The sequence below is a fragment of the Leiobunum rupestre genome, chromosome 2 (genome assembly GCF_980474605.1).
Source record: "Leiobunum rupestre chromosome 2, qqLeiRupe1.1.hap1, whole genome shotgun sequence".
In the NCBI taxonomy this organism is placed as follows: Eukaryota; Metazoa; Arthropoda; class Arachnida; order Opiliones; family Sclerosomatidae; genus Leiobunum; species Leiobunum rupestre.
The window spans coordinates 71,944,165-71,964,921 of NC_143385.1; the positions used below are offsets into that span (position 1 = coordinate 71,944,165).

Genomic DNA, 20,757 nt, shown 5'->3' on the forward strand with positions numbered 1-20,757 from the left:
CCATCGCTGTTAATTTCTCAAATATAACACCTGGTTAAAATGAAACACTTGTGGCATACCGTACAAGTGAAAAGTTTCCATTATTTCAACAAGCATTATATAAACCAATATTTGCAGGTCCTGGCTCTCGGAAATATTACTTCTTGGCGATTTCCTTGATGATGATTTATTGAAGCGTCTATACGGGGAAAGTAAGTCTTATGAGGACCATTCGAATACTTCCGTAACGTAACCTGCTAAAGTTGAATAGCCCTGATCGGACGTTTACCCGACGGTGGAGCGGCTTATGAATATTCTAATAAATAATGTCGGTCTGTAAGGTCGTTTACATGGACAATATTTTAAGGTTTATTAATGAAATTCTTGATACATTGATTATTTCAACACGAAATAAAATCCTGACGAAATTAAGACCACATAACTTTTCTTCCACGAAAAAACGAGCGGAAACAAAATTATCATCAACGCTAAAACGGAAACAATGACATATCCGTAAACGTACATATACATTTCCTTTATCCTGCGAAAAAATTGAATTCAGAAGCCCCGAAATTCTGGGACTGATAATTTTACCTCAAACGTCCACGAACAAAACACCAGATTAGACTCAATATTTATTAGTAAACCTATAGCAATACAAAGTTTTTAAAACAAGGCTGCTCATCACGGTTCATACTTAAGTGATTTTCAATGGCCGAAAACGTGGACCCTGATATGCCGCCGACTTTATCGGCCATCTTCAGACGTCGAGAATCCGCCTTGCAAGATGATATTCAACGAGCTACCAATACCACCCTGTTCCGGAAATCCATCGTGGATACGTTTTACCCTCCAGAGAAAGCACCTTCGGATTCTTTGCCCATTGTGATTCAAGGAATCCGTAAACACGGGGCACCGGTTCCTCCGCCCAGAGTGTCCTCTTTGGAGGAACCTAAGGTCGATGAGTTGCCTCCTCCTCCGGCTGAACTCTTAGAAGAAAATGAATTACTGTTGCCACCGCCCGAAATCTTAGAAGATGAACTACCGTTGCCACCAGCTCACCTCTTAGAAGCTGAACTACCGTTGCAACCCGCTGACCTCTTAGAAGATGAACTACCGTTGCCACCAGCTCACCTCTTAGAAGATGAACTACCGTTGCAACCCGCTCACCTCTTAGAAGATGAACTACCGTTGCAATCGACTCACCTCTTAGAAAATGCCCTACCGTTACCACCGGCTCACCTCTTAGAAGATGATGGTAAGTCTATCGTCTTCGAATTAATGGTTTATTTTGATAACTCCGCCTAATAAGTGTATACGTTTCCCGTAATGAGTAACTTATCCACGTAATTCTGTCGTACGCCACGTAATCTTCGTTAATCTCTTAGCTTACACATATTGATCTTCGCGAAATCTTTAAATTCCACTATACTCGCGATCATCGTAATCTTAGCGTACTTCCACGCGATCTTTGCTAGTTTGCTTACTCACTGTAATCTTCGTGTAATCTTGACGTACTCATAGTAATCTTCGTGTAATCTCGACGTACTCATAGTAATCTTCGTGTAATCTCGACGTACTCATAGTAATCTTCGTGTAATCTCGACGTACTCATAGTAATCTTCGTGTAATCTCGACGTACTCATAGTAATCTTCGTGTAATCTCAACGTGCTCATAGTAATCTTCGTGTAATCTCGACGTACTCATAGTAAGCTTCCTATAATCTCGACGTACTTATAGTAATCTTCGTGTAATATCGACGTACTCATAGTAAACTTCCTGTAATCTCGACGTACTTATAGTAATCTTCGAGTAATCTCGACGTAATCATAGTAATCTTCGTGTAATCTCGAAGTACTCATAGTAATCTTCGTGTAATCTCGAAGTACTCATAGTAATCTTAGTGTAATCTCGACGTACTCATAGTAATCTCGACGTACTAACTGTAATCTTCGTTTAATTTCGATGTCATCGTGTAATCTCGACGTACTCATAGTAATCTTCGTGTAATCTCAACGTACTCATAGTAATATTCGTGTAGTCTCGACGTACTCATAATAATCTCACGTATAATGTTAGAGTAATCAATCCGTAATCTTACTGTACTCAACAAAGTCTTCGTTAATCTCAACGAAATCTTTGAGTACTCCGTGTAATCCTTGCGTACCAAATGTAATATTCTAACGTAATGTTGGCGTATTCCGGATAATGTTAGACTACTATTATTGACTTAATCTCTGATTACCTAATCGGTGAACATGCATGCATAAGTAAGATAATAACCATAAGTATGATACTTCCAATTGTTTCAATCCTAATTTTCTAACCGAACCTATTTTCAACACTGACCATCCCGTCCAGCTACGACTTGGACTCGCAACTTAATTTAGTAGTATAAATCAGCGTTGCCAGTTCCTGAAACTCAAATAATCGTACCAAAGCCAAAAAATTATCGATTTCAGAAAAAAAATATTATAGTTCGCCTGAAAACTGGCGGTAAATTTTAATTTTGTGTGAAATATGGACGTTAAACCTTTGGAATAAACTTTTTTAATAAACCTTAAAGTTTGACCGATTGAAAACTCGCGTTTAAAAGTCGACGTTTTAAATGGTTTTCAGTCAATTTAAAAAGTTATCGTACATTATCGTACGTGCAAGCTAAATTATCGAAAAATGCGTACTATATAGTATGCCATTAAAAATATCATACGTCCCACAAATTAGCTCGAAATTATCGACGTGTACGATAATTATCGTACGTCCCACAAATTAGCTCGAAATTATCGACGTGTACGATAACTATCGTACGTCTGGCAACGCTTCGTCCTTAACATTAGTAAATTTCTATTTGGGCATATTTTAGACACTACGAGACGCTGTGCTGAACGAAACCTGGATTGCGCAATAACTGTGAAATTCAGTTCGGTGATAATCTAGGCAATGTTTCATACTTATAATTATTATGATACTTATGGTGCCTGTGATGTATTTTTACAAAATGTTCTTCTTCCGCAAATTTGACCATCGGTTGACCATGACCTCTTTGGATACAGATGATCTACCATTACCACCTAGCCAAGAGGACATCGAAGCCGAGCAAAGGTACATACACGAAAGCTACTTTGATAATTACGCCCCTCAAAGTGACCGTTTCGTGGACCAAACATTGATTGAAGAGGTTAGGAAGAATAACTCAATTTACGAACCGTATCAAGGACAAGAAGTGAGCCCTACCACAGGTTACGGACTGCCCAACAGCGGAGTTTATACTCTACCACCAGCGATGGCCAAGAGAAAACCTGGAAAAACTAAGAAATGTAATTATGTTTTAAAATTTTTTTAACTAGAGGCATATGTTTATAATAATTGTTACATAGGTGTGTCCAAGAATTTATTTAGTAATAGGCGCTTAAATAAATCATCCTCCCACGAAATCGCAAAGAAGTAATACTTCCGGGAGCCAGGACCTGCAAATTTTTGTTTATATCGTGCTGATGGAAATAATGGAAACTTTTCACCTGTAAACAGAACTTCGTATTTTTTCCAAGCCTTAATATGTCAAAAAAGCTACCTGGTTAAAAGGGAACGCCATGGGAAACGCTTGTTGCTGCCGTAAAGGGGAAAAATTTCCATTATTTTAACAAGCACTATATGTGACTTCCAGGTCCTGGATCTCGGAAATTTAACTTCCTGGCGATTTCCTGGGATTTATTGAAGAGTCTATGCCATGAATGTATTAATTTCATCCATTAATATCGAGCGGCATTAGGTAGTATAGAGATAGAAAATAAGTTTGAAACTCAACTAGCTTTTAGTGCCAAGGCTTAGCTCATCGGATATCGGTTTCCTACTGTACGCTTTTTCACGTTTCCGGTTTTGACGTCACGATAGTCATCGGTTACTCTTACTCACCGAAGTCATCGGCTGGAAGAGTCGGTTTTTCCTATGACTGACATCATTACTGTAAAAGCTACGCCATTTTAAAAAACACCGATGACTGAATAAAAGCGTTCAGCAACTCACGACGTCATTATGACGAAAAAGCTCATCGGTGGAAAACATCAAATCCATCGGGTTTTTTTCCGTTGACTGCTACTGAACGTACCCTTAATTTCAAAACTTTTAATAAACATCTTTTTCATAGATATGAATATTAGTAATAAATTTCTTTATTTATAATTATCAAGTAATTTTGTTAAAGTACAGGTACTTTTCTGAGAATCACGAGTCATGCTTTGATGGCATAATAATGAGCTATTAATTAATTAATTAATATAACGGAACTCTTTGGGGCCTGTTTTGTATGGGCTTCGAGCTTAGGAAATATAGCGCCATCTGCCGCCAACTAAATATGTGAAGAAATAGCAGCCGACTTTTGAATTTCTGGTTTTTCGGTTTAACTTTCAGCTGTTATGCCAAGATAATTTTGAACGAGCAGACAGCTTTCATATACTCAATTTAAAGCGCGGTCGGTAGGCGGCGATACTTATGACCAAAATTTAAACTACGCATGAAGCCATTGTTGGGGCCCGGAAATAATTGTATTACTGAAGTCCGGTAATAATAATATCTGGATAAGATTCGAATAACTCAGATTAGTCTTAGTCTATTAGGAGGTTGAAAGCGCGACTACTACAAAGTTATCTTATCTTTATTACCTGTATCAAAGTTCAACGTGTTTCACTTTATCATTTATTGCGCTCTGTCGCTTTAGAGTAGAGTACATATGGCGTCCAAATCGGAAGGTAATTTCAAACTATTATTTTTTCTATTGTAGTGTTTAAACCTTTCCTTTTTAATTTTGGGTATTTCATTTTATATAAATTTTACATGTTAAATGTAAATGTAAGAATGTGTTAAATTTGTATTGCGAGCCATTTCAAGCAAGACTTTACGTTTGAGGGGGGGGGGGAGGCGGGAAGGTTGGACTAACAATGTAAGCCACTAGGCCTAATACGCGTTCTTTGTCTCTTCGTCACAGTAACCCGTTACGATAAAAGCGTACAAGATTCGGAAATCGGAATCCAGGATCTTAGAGTTGATTCTCGTTTATTCCAAAAATAATTTATTCCATTTGATTTCGTGATTCTACCTTGATTCCATGATTCCGATTCTTTCTTAATCCAAATTGATTTTTCTGATTTCACTTCCGATTCCGTGGATTCCTTCAAAAACCGTTGATTCTGCTCGATTTCAAGTTTCTGCTAAGATTCCAAATAATCACAATTTTACGTAAATTCCGTTCCCTCATACTCTTAATTGATTCTGATTAAGGTTATTTCTGGGCTTATATTTAAAGGGAACAGGAAATGCAATATTTTGCAGCATTTGGAATTGTCAGTCTGATAATGATGTTTTGTATCCCTCCACCAGCATCAGCGTTCACTACGTATTCCCACTACACCCAACATTTACTATTTTTCTGCAAATTAGGTTGCACATCCCTTTAAAATGATACTGCCTAAAATAAAACGTGGTGTCAAACTTCACCTCTCTCAGAAGGCATACGCGCCCCCCACCCAAGGGGTCTCGACCAAGAAGATGTTTGAAAAAATTTCTGTATGAGTTAAAATTGATGACGTCACCCAGATGAGCCTCCGTTGATTTTCAATACGATCTCCTCTGGGTGACGTCACAATTTTACCTAGCAACGCAAAAGCCGTAATATTTTGAAAAAAAAAACCGTGCGATCGAGGCAACCTTATAGTTCCCTTTTTTTACGAACCTTGCCCCCCCCCCCCCCCACCATCCCCACCGGCCTTGGAAAGCTAACGCCCTATCTCCACACCGACCTCGTTATGGCTTTGTAAACTACGTAGCGAACAAAAGAAAAAATAGACTTAGAAGTAAAGATTGAGTGGAGCGATCAAGCGGGCGCGATTCTGATTCATATCCTTCATGAATAACCGAAAAACATTCCATCACTAGAGTTTGTTTCCCGAGCTGATTCCACGATTCTGGTATGATTCCAGATTCCTGAGCTGATTCAATGATTCGAATTTGATACCCTTTTAAGATTGGATGATTCGGTTATGATTTCAGATCCGAAGGTGATTCTTTGATTCCTGAAAAATATAAGATTCCCGCCCAGATTCCTGTGATTCGGAATAGGGTAATCAGGGCCTGTATATGATTCCTTGAGGTGGCGGACCCCTCGCAGTAACCACTTGCAGGGGGCCTTACAGTCGCATAGGGCAGACTATGGACATTCTATTTTATAGATGCTTCAATAAAACATCTTCAAGGAAATTGCCAAGAATTAAAGGGGCTTCAAAGTTCGGTGGCAAAAAAAAAACGAAAATTGAGCATGCTTTTCCTTCCCCCAACCCCTCACTCGGCCTTGGCAGAGGCGGGCAGAGTTAACCGTAAATTTCGCACTTTTCTGACTTTACACACATTTTGCCACCGAACTTTGGAGCCCCTTTAACATTTCCGAGAGCCAGGACCTGCATGTTACCGTTTATATAGTGCTTGTTGAAATTAAGGAAATTTTTCACCGGTACGGTTTGCCACAAGTGTTTCCTTTTAGCCAGGTACCATTTTTTGAACATAATAAGGCTTAGTAAAAACACGACGTTCTATTTAAAGGTAAAAAGTTTCCATTATTTCAACAAGCACTATATAAACAGTGTCTTGCAGGTCCTGGCTCTCGGAAATATTACTTCTTGGCGATTTCCTTGAATATGTTTTATTTAAGCGCCTATAGCACAAGGAATAAAAGAATTTTCGGAAAAGCTACACAGAAGCATACCTATGAGTTTTTATGTTACAAATGACTCCATTAAGAAATTTTAAAAAAGTATGAAATCGCAAGAAAATTTTTATTTAATTAATTAGGTTTGAGTTCCAACATTGGTTTACGCTTTGAGTTTTGCGTATCGCCTTATACATTTTCTTGGTTGTAAAGGAAACTACGAAGCATTTACGTGTGGGATGATTGTTCTCATTAAACCAGGGGGGAAATGTTATCCCCTTTGGTACGCCACTTTACCATATATGGTCAGCTAACGCCTGCCGGAAAGTGACGCCACCTACCAAATTTTCCATAAGCCCCTAAATGTAGCATTGGTTCCCATTTCCATTGGTTGCAGGTAACTTCGCTTCCGGAGCCATAAAATTTGCTAATCTATGGCTAGGACCAGCTAGGACTTGTTTTTCTCATTGTTTTCGGTAATAGATGTTATAATAAGGTTAGGTTTAGAGTAAGGATAAAATAGATTAGGTCACTATAATACTTAAAGTTCTATCGTTTACTTGAAAATATGTCTTTGGGCGTGAAAGGATTTCGGACCAATTAAAATTGGGAACCACTGTGAAGTTTAGCCACACGTAACTTTAACAAACTTTTCTGAACTAAAATAAAATACAATTTAAAAATGGCGAGTCCCAGACCGAAGAGCCCAAAACCAAAAAACACACCGCCACCACCCCCAAAAAATGAGTCGTTTCTAGATTATTTGGGGACTTTGGGACGCAGAAAGAAGATTAAGGAAGGTAATTAACTATTTGGTCAATTTTAAATATATTAAAGGTCTCTTACAAAAGTTTTTTATGGTAAGCCTTGGCTTTCCACCCCCCTCTTTTGGTTTCAGTTGGAAAAATGTATTTTTTAAGGAAAAATTAAACATTTTATCCAAATTAGTTTGGTTTCCACGCTTTATCATTAATTTTTAAATCTACTAGGATCATTTTCAATATAAATGTTCCTTTATGTGTTGCAACCACACCCATATGTTCCAATTACACATTTTTGCTTTTACTTTCATAGTTGCGGAACTTCAAGAAGAGGGCAAAAATGCCATTGATTCTCCAGGCAGCCCAACGGCACCTGATCTGCCTCCAGATGATTATATTTTGGAGGAATTTGAAGAACGCTCCATGATTGAACCTTCGTCTTACGATGATCCCAAATTAAGAGAGCTAATCAATGTCTTAATTGAATGGATTAATGACGAGTTGGCATCTCAAAGAATTATTGTTAAAGATATCGAAGAAGATTTATTCGATGGCCAAATCTTACAAAAATTGTTGGAAAAGTTATCGGGAGTTAAATTGGATGTAGTTGAAGTCACTCAATCCGAAGAACTACAAAAACAAAAGCTACAGACTGTATTGGACGCTGTAAACAAAATTTTGGGTCTACCACGTTGGAATCAAAATAAATGGAGCGTCGAGAGTAAGTTATTTGTGAAGCTTATTCAGTTTGATCATATTTTTAATTTATATCATTTTGAATTTTCACAGATATTCACTCCAAAAATGTCGTATCTATCATTCATTTGTTGGTAGCTCTAGTCAGGCATTTCAGAGCTCCGATCAGACTCACGGAAAATGTATCAGTCAACGTTGTAGTTGTTCAAAAGAAAGAAGGTCGCTTACAAACCAGAACGGTAGTCGAAGAGCTGACGTCGACATACGAGTAAACTAAACAAATACAGATGCCAATTATCTTCTCTAATATTAACAAATGATTTTCGATTAACAGTGATTTGGGAATGAGAGTGGAGAGAGACGCCTTTGATACCTTATTCGACCACGCTCCAGACAAATTGCAAGTGGTCAAACAGTCCCTGGTCACATTTGTCAACAAGCATCTCAATAGAATTAACCTGGAAGTAAATGATCTTGATAATCAGGTATGACTCTTTTTCAGTTATTTTAGTGATACTTTTTCCGTTGTAAGCCTACATCTTAGTTTTAACTGCGTATTCGTTAGTCATTATGAATTGGCTTGAATTTTGGTTATTACGTGTGTACCCAAATGAAATTTATGTGAAAATGCTTTAAAAAGCTGTGGTTAAGTACTTTACAGAAAACAATATGAAAAGCTTGATATTAATTGTAATATCAAGAAATTTTAATGGAAATTAGCCCTAAAATCTCAGTAATCTGCGCAAAATATAAAAATCAGTTTTCTGAGATTGTTTGAGGTACAAAATCTTGAAATTTCTAAGTGCTGCATCCCTCGCAATAAAGTAATTAAATTTAAGAAATAATTTAAAAAATTGATATCAATTATTTAAATTTTAAAATCATATTTTTCCAATTTGAAAACTAATGCCCAATATTGCTTTAATCCAACAAAATTTGTTCAAATTGGTTTAAAAAATAATTGTTATTTTCAAAGTATTGGTATTATTTAATATTAAAATCATGATTTATGTTATTAAATAATGAATTCATGATTTATATTAAATAACGAATTCATGATTTATATTAAATAACGAATTCATGATTTTTATTAAATAATGAAATCATGATTTTTATTAAATAACGATTTCATGATTTTTATTAAATAACGATTTCATGATTTTTATTAAATAACGATTTCATGATTTTTATTAAATAACGAATTCATGATTTATATTAAATAACGAATTCATGATTTATATTAAATAACGAATTCATGATTTATATTAAATAATGAATTCATGATTTATATTAAATAATGAATTCATGATTTTTATTAAATAATGAATTCATGATTTATATTAAATAATGAATTCATGATTTATATTAAATAATGAATTCATGATTTTTATTAAATAATGAATTCATGATTTATATTAAATAATGAATTCATGATTTATATTAAATAATGAATTCATGATTTATATTAAATAATGAATTCATGATTTATATTAAATAATGAATTCATGATTTATATTAAATAATGAATTCATGATTTATATTAAATAATGAATTCATGATTTATATTAAATAATGAATTCATGATTTATATTAAATAATGAATTCATGATTTATATTAAATAATGAATTCATGATTTATATTAAATAATGAATTCATGATTTATATTAAATAACGAATTCATGATTTATATTAAATAACGAATTCATGATTTATATTATCAAATAACAAATTCATGATTTAATTGATCAAATAACAAATTCATGATTTCAATTATTAAATAATGATTGATATGATTAAATCAAGATTGATTTTGATATGATTAAATCATGATTGATATGATTAAATCAAGATTGATTTTGATATGATTAAATCATGATTGATTTTGATATGATTAAATCATGATTGATTTTGATATGATTAAATCATGATTGATTTTGATATGATTAAATCATGATTGATTTTGATATGATTAAATCATGATTGATTTTGATATGATTAAATCATGATTGATTTTGATATGATTAAATCATGATTGATATGATTAAATCATGATTGATATGATTAAATCACGATTGATATGATTAAATCACGATTGATATGATTAAATCACGATTGATATTGATATGATTAAATCACGATTGATATTGATATGATTAAATCATGATTGATATTGATATGATTAAATCATGATTGATATTGATATGATTAAATCATGATTGATATTGATATGATTAAATCATGATTGATATTGATATGATTAAATCATGATTGATATTGATATGATTAAATCATGATTGATATTGATATGATTAAATCATGATTGATATTAGTAAATCAGGATTAATATCAATAAATCAGTTAGTGTTTGATGTTAAATTGTTATGGGAATGATAAATTGTGATGAAAGTTATCAAATCATGATTTATATCAGTAAATTGTAAACATTTTGAGTTGGTGATACTTCAGAATAAATCAAATTTTTTAATATTATATCATTATTGAAATGAAAAATTTAGATAAATTCGATTGAATAATTTTTTATTTAATCATGATTATTGGACACCCAATCAGCTTGATAAAAACAATTCAAAATGAAAAAACTTAAAATTCTAAATCATATAATAAAAAAAAGCCCCGTAATTAAGCCCAAATCTTTATATTTTTGTTGAATCTGTATAGTTTCACGATGGCGTTTATTTGAATCTGTTGATGGGTCTGTTGGAGGGCTATTTCGTGCCCCTGTACTCGTTTCACTTAACCCCCACCTCCTTTGAGCAGAAAGTGGCCAACGTAGCATTGGCATTTGAACTTATGATGGAAGCTGGTTTGGGAAAACCTAAAGCAAGACCCGAAGGTGAGATCAAGCTTGCTTTTTCTATATTAAGGTTGCTACAGTACTTGGAATTTCTGTAAATTTGGGGAATTTTAAATACCAGTTGGAATTTAATACTTGTTGCAAATGGAAATGTTGACTAATGTATAGCTTAAAAATTGCCAAATTTTGGTATGCAATAAATCGGGGGAAAAACCTGGAAAAGTTACGGAATTTTAATTTGAGAAAACTGTGGCAACACCGTATATTTAAACAGGGTTGCCACAGTATCTGGAAAACCTGGAATTCCTGGAAGTCAGGGAATTTGCATATGGGTATTAAAGTCAGGGAATTTTAAAAATTAGTCTAAAAATCAGGGAAATGTCAGGGGATTTAATTTCTGTGGCAAATAGGAAACTTTTACTAAAATATTGGTTAAAAAATAAAAAATCTTGACGCGAAACCAGTCAGGGAAAATCTCGAAAAGTCAGGAAATTTGATTGTGAAAAAACTGTGGAAACACTGTTAAATTTAAATTTTTTATTTAACCAATGACGAAAAATGTGTTTTAATAGTTTGTTTTCTTTTTGTTTTTTTAGATTTAGTAAATTTGGATCTGAAGTCTACCTTAAGAGTACTTTATAATTTGTTTACAAAGTACAAAGGCATCGTTTAAATTTACTTAAAAAAAGAAATTTAATGGACCAAACTTAAGTGTGCCATGAAAATGATATTATCATTTATTGAATATTAAAAAAAGGTGCCTTAAATTGTTCTCTACAAATATTATAGCCTTTTAAAAGTATTTATTAACTGTTCGTAAAAACACAAATATAACGAAAAAATCGTATTTTAACGTTTTAAATTTTATTAACTTTGTTTTTATCTTTACATTTTGCAATGTCGCATGCGCGACTTATGATTTAGCTTTCAATAATTCGCTATAAAATGCCTTAAAAATTGCGAAGCGATGTGATCTTTAAAGATTTCTTGTGCAACTATAATAAACGTATATTAGATTTGACTTTTTCATAGTTATCTGTTACTCATTTTCCCATTTACCTATTCAAAGATTTATTAAAAGAAAAAAAGTGCTCAAACTTAGCGTGTATGGGTTTGGGTTCTTTTGAAGAAAGACACTATGATAAGCATATTAAAAAGAGTACCTTGAGAGTTGAAGCGACTTATAAAATGTATGAAAATATAATCTCTTGAATAACGTTTTCTCTAGCTTTTCATGTTAAGCCTGTGCCAATGGGCTTAAAATAATTCTAAAATTTGATTAGTATTTCGTTAAATCGTTGAAAAATTTATAAATACAAGTAAAAATTAGTTATAGCCTATAGGTTTTGAAAAAATTCAAAAATATTAATCCTAAAATCACACCTATCCCTGTTCAAATAGATAATTTGCAGGGGCAGGCCTACTAACGGTAACACTCCTCCCCTACGAGGCGCCGCCTGGACAAATGTTCCACCGGCAATACAATACATCCAACCCCATAAAACCAATGTATTCAACTCAAACGATATCTCGCTTTAAATTTAATTAGATAAGATTAATTAGATATCAATTATCTACCCCTCCCTCCAGATTTAATTTATTATACAAAAGTAATAGTGTTAATTTGGGAAATTTGGTAAGGATCCTTCTATAGATGGGGACCCATTTTATTATACTTCGATAAAGTGCCGTTGGGGGCGTCTCTTACCGAATCGCTATGCCTATACGCGTACCCCTTTCACATTCCGCACATTCTTGGGCTTCCTGAATGACGTCACTCGAGATACATGTACGTTTCCCGTATATTATTTTGTGCCCCGGAGTTTTCTGCCTACGAAATGTATCGTAAGCCTTGGCGGTTAACTCTCCTTTTTTTGTGTCTCAAAAAAAAAGGTTTTTTTTTAGTACAGAAGTAAATCTTACCAAGTCAGCTAGATAAAAATCGAAAGAAAAAAATTGTAGCACAGCAAAAACTGGTTTTTTTCTGGAAACCTGGCTAAGGCCCCCCTACCTGTTTTTATTTTTTTACTGTCTAATGTGAAAGTTGGGCGGATAGTCTTCAAAAAGTATCAAACACTTTTTTTTTTTCAATTTCCTTCTGCTTGCCCCCTTCCGCCGGTAATTTTCAGTGACGTAATCAACTTTAGCCAAGATTAAATCGACCGTAAAATATCGGCTAAAAATTGTTTTTATTTATATTTATAAAAAAAGGCTTATATGGATTTTATTCACGCTTTTCTGGACTGGTTTCAGTTTCAAAATGATTCAAGCGTTTATTATTGTTCGATTTAGTTTACCGTTTTTAAAAATTACTCCAGATTTTCCAGTTGAAATACTTGAAACAAATATAAAATATTAGAAATTAATTGAAAAGGATATTCGATATTAGAATTAAATGAAACGAATATTCGATATAAGAATGAAACGAAACGAATATTCGATAATATAATTAAATGAAATAATATTCGATATAAGAAATGAAACCAATATTAGACAATAGTATTAAATGAAACGAATATTCGTTAATATGATTAAATTAAACGAATATTCGATATTAGAATTAAATTAAATTAATATTCAATATTATAAATGAAATGAAACAATGGTTCAATATTAGTAATTAATTTAAACCAATGTTCAATATTAGTAATTAATTTAAACAAATGTTCAATATTATAAATTAAATGAAAAAAATGTTCAATATTAGTAATTAATTGAAACAAATGTTCAATATTGGAAATTAGCTAAATTTAATTTCAGGATGTTTATAAACTGAAGAAACGATTTTATTAAGACAGACAAAATTAGTTCCGTTACTCGCCAATAGATATCACTACTGAGTCGCGCGCGCGTGCTTTATTTTTTTATTTTTTGGCGTTCAATAGCTTAACCTCTACCGGCAGCTGGCGAACACGGGAGCGCCTCAATAATAATATAGGAAAGCCAGTTTTCTGAGGAAACGTCGAGGTAGAGCTCTTGTTTTTCCAAGAATCATTGCCTTATTATCTTGAAATCATGACTCAAACGAGGGGAGAAAGCGAGCCAGGAACGAAAACCCAAATAAAAACATTTGGCGGTTGAATAGGAGAATCAGATAAGAACGCCGATAAATTTTATGACTTTTCGAAATTTATTTCTTTTAAATAAAATGCAGTTAAAAATTTAGCAAATAAAAGATTAAGCAGAGACGGAATTAAATGTAAAGAATTTATTTTAAACCTTAAATAGCAAATCCTTCTTAAAAATAAGACAAATAGAGCAAAGGTAAATATTGAAATTGGCCAAAATACGTTTGGGTTCTTTTAACTTGGATGTTTCCTTTTAAAATTAATGTTTCTTATTTGGGTACTTTTAAAAAAAAGCCATGGCAATTTGTCAGTTGGCGGCCATGAAAAAATCTCGTTCCCCCCGCCAAAAATACGTTTTTTTAAGTGTTCGCGTTCTGTACCGAATAATCTCCCCCGTTTTCAAAAAGTGGCCCGTCTGTAGATCGTGACGTCATCTATTTACGACCCCTGGTGGGAGGGTAGTGGTGGTTGGGTTATGAGCCAAGTGGGGGGGAGGGGGCAGGAGAGAAGACTAGTGAAAAATCTCGAGTCTCTGGGATCGCGGGGAATGTTAGCTTCGTAGTCTTTGCCAACTTCTACTTCGTCCATTTAAAAAAAATTGCTGAAGAAACGTCGCCTATTTCGCGTTCCCCACCTCCAGGGGGAGCTTTTTGCTTGGCGCTGTGCGAGCTCGCGCGTTAGTTGGCGAGCAAAAACGGGGGGGGGCTATGAAGTCGTGTTGAACGGGGAGGGTTGGAAGCGCAACGAGGGAGAGCGAAAGGGGGGGGGGGGAAGACTTCGAGAGCAACAGATTCCACCAATCGTCTTCTTCCCCTGCCAGGTGACTAAGCGTGACGCGGCGGGGACCGGTGGCGGGCGGATATGACGTAATGTTTTCTCCCCACCCATGCGTGGACTGGTTGCGCGGCGTTCGCTCGCGTTGTATAGATTCTTTGTCTCATACTTTACATACCAAGAAGTGGCGCCCAGGCGGATATTACGCTACTAAAGCCGTCCAAAATTCAGATTAAACTCGAAACAACGGTGCTCTCCGATTTTATAACGGTAAGTACGTCTTTTTTAACGCTTATCTGCCGGACAACGGTCATTTATCGGTCAAAAACGGCCTCCGAATAGTCCTAATTCCTATCGAAATCGTTGGAATAGTTGGCGTTCTTCGGGACTACCTGAAACTTCCGGCGTCGGCGCGTCGCGGCCCCTACGGACTTCGGACGACTCGTCTGCAGCCGCGTTCCCGAAAAGAGGTGCTACGTTTTTTTCTCCTTTCAAGCCCCCCCGCGGCTGGCCTTTATTCATACTTTTACCCGAAATCTGTTGCGATAATTTGTTCGTTTCCCACCCGCCATTAAATATTCATTTGAAAAAAAAAAGAACTTATCTCCTAAAAATCGTTCCTTTTTAATTTAATTTCAAAATTGTGATTACGACACGTTATTATTGCAAACGCATTTCTTTTTAGACGCGTTTAGTTAAGCCTTGGTCCCTACTATTTTGTTGGCCTACGGGTTAGCGGACGGCCTGTTGCGTTTTACGGGACATTTGGGAATTTGGACTATTTCGGCGGGGCCCAACTTTCGGTATGGCGGTTTTATTAAGCTCAATATTGAAGGAATTACGTGTATTTTAATGTAACAATAATACTAAAACGAACCTACATCCGTTTTGAAAAGGCAAGTATTTATTGGCGTTTGTTTACGTAATTATGTAAGGGAAATTATTTGAAAAGGGTTATAGGTGTCGTCTGCTACTCGTAAACGGTCGTCCCGGGGCTGATTAAAATATCTTTCTATTTCGGATGTTGTCAGGGTGTCGCTTAGCAACCGATCTAATGTTTACGTTCCAATCGAACGGTTCGGCGCGGCGTGTGCATTGTACAATTTTCTTTTCCGTCATTTTTGTCGTGGTTTTTTCAGCTTCCCCTCCTTCACGTCTCGCGAGCTTTCTATTAAAGCCCGAAACCTAAAAAAAAATCCGACCCCCTCTGGGGGGTGCTTGTGCACAATCTCCACCTTTAGGAACCCCCTTTTCTTGATCACATATAGTGGCGATAGTTTCGGTGACTAGTCTCTACAGGCCGTAAATGCGCGTTGCGTTTTATGCCTAGACCGGGCAGTGTGCAAAGTAGTTGGGAGCCTCTAAAGAGCGAGCGTATGGTCGACGCCATTTTGGACACTTGTTGTACCTGTTCCAGAGGCGCCCGTGTGACTCCATCAGTCTGTCCCGCGGGCGTGTTTTTTTTTATGGCTAACGCGTAATGAACCCCTCTTGTTGTATGTGCTTTAAAACACGACCAGCTCTTTGCCTAGCGAGCCTGTTTTTTTTTAAATAAACCTTTTTTTGCGTCTAGTGAGCCTCCCTGGTTTGTTTTTTTTTAAATACACATTTTGGCGTTTAGCGAGCCGCTCTGGTTTAAAACAATTTGCGTCTTCTGGGATAACCGTAGAAATCAGACATGATTATTATTATTGTTATGGTTTTAAAAAGACAATATTATCAACGCCCGAAAGTACAACCGTTTCTTCGTATATGGGCTAAAAGTTGGTCATGCGCGAAGAAAACGTTTTCTTTTTACTTTTTTTTTAAAGTAAAATCACGGTTAGGTTGAAAAGTCTGACTGAAACTTGTAGAGTGAGTTTTTCCCCCCGCCCAAATGGTGGATACCAAAATATACAGGGTGCTGTATTATAAAGTTGGTAATATTTAACGATATTTCATTTATGCTTTGTTGGTGCTAATGTAAATCTGTATTTATCGAGTTTCTACTGTATTATTTGAATTTATACGAGTTAATATTAGAATAAAATAAGCCGTTCGATGGTGGGTCAACAAAATTAAGGTTTTTGTCACTTCGAGCGTTGCTGAATATTATTTAAGGGTTAAATGTCTGTAGTAGCTTCTATTACTACCGTCTTAGGTAGCGTTCTTCCTACCTAGAAGATTCTGCTGACAACTCACGACGTAAACATGGTGGAAATAACCCTATCATACTATATCGGAGTGCAGATTTGGCGGAGTGTGAAATGGGAATTGGAAATTAATTTACTATCCTGAAATTTCAAAGTATTTTTAAAATTTATCTTAAATAAGCGCATCTAAGTTCTAAGCTAAGAACTTAGATAACGTTGTTAATAAGGGGCGTTTTTTAAGAATCCGCGAATAAAATTTCGTTTAATAATAACGTTGTATTCTTTCTAATACACTGGGGAAAAATGGCTAAAATCGTGTTTGATCCATACGAAGTCTTTTGAAAATTGGAGGTAATTATCGTGGGAGCAGTAAATCCACATTTCGCACTCAGTTTTGTTTTTTAGTATTTCCACCATCGAATGCCCTACTTTTTAGGTCAGGGAATCTAACAGGGTTCATACAGACATGGAAATATCAGGGAACTAGATTGGCGACAGAAAAGTCAGGGAAATTCCCCATTTTTTAGGGAAATTTATGAGGGTTCAGAAAGTTTGCCCTGAAGAGTACAAATTTACAATAGTAAGTTTTTCTTATTTAATAATTATTACTTCTCTCGTTTATAATAATCAATCATAAAATTAGCGACAAAATACCTCTTCACGAAAAGATTGGTTGGGTTAGAAATTACATGGAGAGTTACACTAGCTAAGTATTTGCGAAATCCTAATCTATCTCTAATCCTATCTCAAAACCTTAAGTTCCCTTGCACCTGAAAAAATTAGAGAAATATCCATGGTAAAACCTGAAAATATCAGGGAAATCGGTTTCCCAATATTTGTTGAGAAATCAGGAAATCTAATTTTGAAATGTTTTAAAGACAAAATAATGTGCTTTGTTATTATTTAGTTTCTTATACGTTCTGATAAATTTTTACACAAAGACCACCAACTTGACTTGTCTAATTTTTTTTTAAAACTGAAAGTCTGAAACCACCTTAACTTGTAGCGGTTAACGGTAATAGTGAGTGTAGGGAGATGTTGGCTTGAAGGGCTTGCCACCACCCTCCTACGCATTGTAACCCGGCCACCTGTTTAAAGGCATTAAAAGTCGCTTGATGACTTGGGCCTAAGGTGGTGCCTAGCTGGTTATTATTATTACAGGGTTGCCACACGTCAGGGAAAACAGTGAATTTAAAAATGGACCCGAAAAGTCATAGAATTTGGTTTTGAAAATTTCGTAAAAGTTCAAAATTGCATTTTTTTAGCTTTAAAAATGTCAAAAATATTTTTAAAATGTTCAAGGAATTTTAATTTGAAAATTAGTATAAAAGTCAAGGAGAAGTCAGATAATTTTATTTTGGTTTCAAATAGAAATCGTTTTCCCAAAGACGGGTTTAAAATTGCCTAATTGCGGCTTCAAATAATCCGGGAAAATCTCCCGAAATGCCGCCACCCTGTTGTACACTCGTCACGAAATCTCCCTGTACGTTTTACAAAAGTAGTTCGAACTAGTTTTGCCCGTACGCCTAGACTCGGTAAAATATTAGACTCTTTTTTCGGGCCCAATATTATTATTATATTATAATTATTTTCTTTCCAAAATCCGCCAACTTTGTTTTACGGCTAATTCAGTTCCTCACGCTCGAGTAATTAAGTTTAATTAGAAGGAACAGATTTGAACCCTTTTTTAAGGGGGGGGGGGTGAGACGTGTACGAAGTCGCTCTTTGTTTGCTTTAATAGCGCGAGCAATATGGTCGTATTTAGTACCCCTGTACGGTAATTTACAGCGGAAAACAATAGCCTGTACCCAGTTCTCCTCGCTCTGTTGAAATAATCAAGGTTAGGCTACGCCAAAACCACCCGAGCACCGGTTTTCGGAGCCATTATTAAACTTCCAAGATAGGGAAACACGCTTTACTCTTTCTGGGTGGGTTTAGAAACAAACTTTTGTTTTGACGAAAGTTTCAACGCTTGAATTTGAGTGAAATTGCGTTTTTTTCCCGCTTTTAAGAGGCTGAAAGTGAAATTTTTCGTCGTCTTTTTGATCATAAGAGACTAGCCGCTTTTGTTATTAAATATTTTAAAGTTTAGTCGAAATTGACTAAAGCCCCATTTTCATGCTCGCTGGTAGCGGGTAGAAATCGACAAAATCCGCTTCAGCTATACACTTTTTCACTTTCCGCGTCGATCTGTTTCAAACAGATATTTTAGCTTTATTTTCACGCTTGCGAGTGGCGGAAGCGAATTTTGACGATTTTTATCCGCTACCAGCGAGCATGAAAATGGGGCTTTAAGCACTATTAGAAGTGTGTGTTTGATTATTTCATCCCTTTTATATTATTTAATTTAAATTTTATACCGAATAATTTAATGTTTAGGAATTTAAATTTTATGCTGAATAATTTAATGTTTAGGAATTTATTTAAATTTTATGCTGAATAATTTAATGTTTAGGAACTTAAATTTTATGCTGAATAATTTAATGTTAAGGAATTTAAATTTTATGCTGAATAATTTAATGTTTAGGAGTTTAAATTTTATACTGAATAATTTAATGTTTAGGAGTTTAAATTTTATTCTAAATAAATTTAATGTTTAGGAGTTTAAATTTTATTCTAAATAAATTAAATGTTTAGGAGTTTAAATTTTATTCTAAATAAGTTTAATGTTTAGGAGTTTAAATTTTATACTGAATAATTTAATGTTTAGGAATTTAAATTTTATACTGAATAATTTAATGTTTAGGAATTTAAATTTTATTCGAAATAAATTTAATGTTTAAGAGTTTAAATTTTATTCGAAATAAATTTAATGTTTAAGAGTTTAAATTTTATTCGAAATAAATTTTTAATGTTTAGGAGTTTAAATTTTATTCTAAATAAGTTTAATGTTTAGGAATTTAAAATTTTATGCTGAATAATTTAATGTTTAGGAATTTAAATTTTATACTGAATAATTTAATGTTTAGGAGCTTAAATTTTACACTGAATAAATTTAATGTTTAAGAGTTTAAATTTTATACTGAATAAATTTAATGTTTAAGAGTTTAAAATTTTATTCTAAATAAATTTAATGTTTAGGAGTTTAAAATTTTATTCTAAATAAATTTAATGTTTAGGAGTTTAAATTTTTTAAGCGCTAGATCAGGCGATTTTAATAGTTTACATTTTTAATTTATTCTAGAAAATTTAAATTTTACAAGCAAAACCTGTAAATTTAAAAATTTTAAATTGTCAAAACTAAATTAAGCTTTATGTGGGGTGTTTGTATACGTCGGTAACCGATATCTCGGCCTATTTTTAAAATATCGGTATCGGACAATATCGGCTAAACGAAGCCGATATTGGCCGATACCGGTATTCGAAAAATATTTTCAGGAAAAACATTTAAAAATAATAAAATACTCCATTAACTACCTAATGATAATATTTTATTGACACAACCTGACATTTCCCGTTAAAAGGCAAGTTATTCAACAAGGCTTGGCTTTAGTCTATTTCTTAATTAGTTAAGTAAATACTGGATGCAGGTGTCGATAGATATATTCCATACAGTACTGTTATGATCGAGGGGCAGGTCAATTCCTTGATTAACGACGCACCCCTCAAAAGATTAAATCCGATTTAATCGTGATTATATTGATTAAATTCAATTTAATCACGATTAAGTTGATTAAATCACGTTTAATCGTGATTAGAATGTTTAAATCTGATTTAATCATAATTAAATTATTAAATCTGTTTAAAATGATTAAATACTGATAAAAAAAATTATATCGTGATTAGTATGATTAAATCGTACTTTAGTTTTGATTTTTATGATAAATTCTCTATTC

The 20,757-nt window shown here is 34.3% G+C and overlaps 3 protein-coding genes across 12 annotated transcripts in view; all 3 read left to right on the forward strand.

The window, feature by feature from the left end:
• The first annotated feature begins 595 nt into the window (after window positions 1–595).
• LOC149958952 (uncharacterized) lies at window positions 596–3,428 on the forward strand. Its single transcript, XM_090167292.1, has 3 exons — window positions 596–1,237; window positions 3,034–3,297; window positions 3,358–3,428. The coding sequence occupies exons 1-3, from the start codon at window positions 691–693 to the stop codon at window positions 3,426–3,428; spliced, it is 882 nt and encodes a 293-aa protein (XP_090023418.1). The 5' UTR covers window positions 596–690.
• A 1,171-nt stretch (window positions 3,429–4,599) lies between these two features.
• parvin (beta-parvin) lies at window positions 4,600–11,922 on the forward strand. 2 transcript variants are annotated; one of them, XM_090165101.1, is made up of 6 exons: window positions 4,600–4,725; window positions 7,749–8,156; window positions 8,225–8,399; window positions 8,466–8,616; window positions 10,812–10,986; window positions 11,544–11,922. In XM_090165101.1, exons 1-6 carry the CDS (start codon window positions 4,707–4,709, stop codon window positions 11,618–11,620), a joined length of 1,005 nt encoding a protein of 334 aa, XP_090021227.1. In that variant the 5' UTR covers window positions 4,600–4,706; the 3' UTR covers window positions 11,621–11,922. The 2 variants fall into 2 exon arrangements, with proteins under 2 accessions (XP_090021227.1, XP_090021226.1); XM_090165100.1 differs by lacking the exon at window positions 4,600–4,725 and adding an exon at window positions 7,222–7,474 and having other exon boundaries at window positions 11,544–11,920.
• A 2,982-nt stretch (window positions 11,923–14,904) lies between these two features.
• Window positions 14,905–20,757, forward strand: part of sd (TEA domain transcription factor 1 homolog scalloped) — a 77,933-nt gene continuing 72,080 nt past the window's right edge. For 8 of the 9 annotated variants that reach the window (XR_016478572.1, XM_090166311.1, XM_090166313.1 and 5 more), the window contains exon 1: window positions 14,905–15,059. The gene's annotated coding sequence lies outside the window, so the exon portion shown is untranslated. Of the gene's footprint in view, window positions 15,060–15,492; window positions 15,686–20,757 lie in introns of those variants that run through there. The other variant, XM_090166312.1, reaches the window with a different exon arrangement.

Excerpts from the sequence above, each read along its gene's own strand:
- LOC149958952 (XM_090167292.1), top strand. The coding sequence starts at position 691 with ATGGCCGAAAACGTGGACCCTGATATGCCGCCGACTTTATCGGCCATC. Across the intron at positions 1,238-3,033 it reads TCACCTCTTAGAAGATGATG|ATGATCTACCATTACCACCT; the intron begins GTAAGTCTATCG and ends CTTTGGATACAG. Across the intron at positions 3,298-3,357 it reads ACCTGGAAAAACTAAGAAAT|GTGTGTCCAAGAATTTATTT; the intron begins GTAATTATGTTT and ends ATTGTTACATAG.
- parvin (XM_090165100.1), top strand. The coding sequence starts at position 7,357 with ATGGCGAGTCCCAGACCGAAGAGCCCAAAACCAAAAAACACACCGCCA. Across the intron at positions 8,400-8,465 it reads GAGCTGACGTCGACATACGA|TGATTTGGGAATGAGAGTGG; the intron begins GTAAACTAAACA and ends TTCGATTAACAG. Across the intron at positions 8,617-10,811 it reads TAAATGATCTTGATAATCAG|TTTCACGATGGCGTTTATTT; the intron begins GTATGACTCTTT and ends GAATCTGTATAG.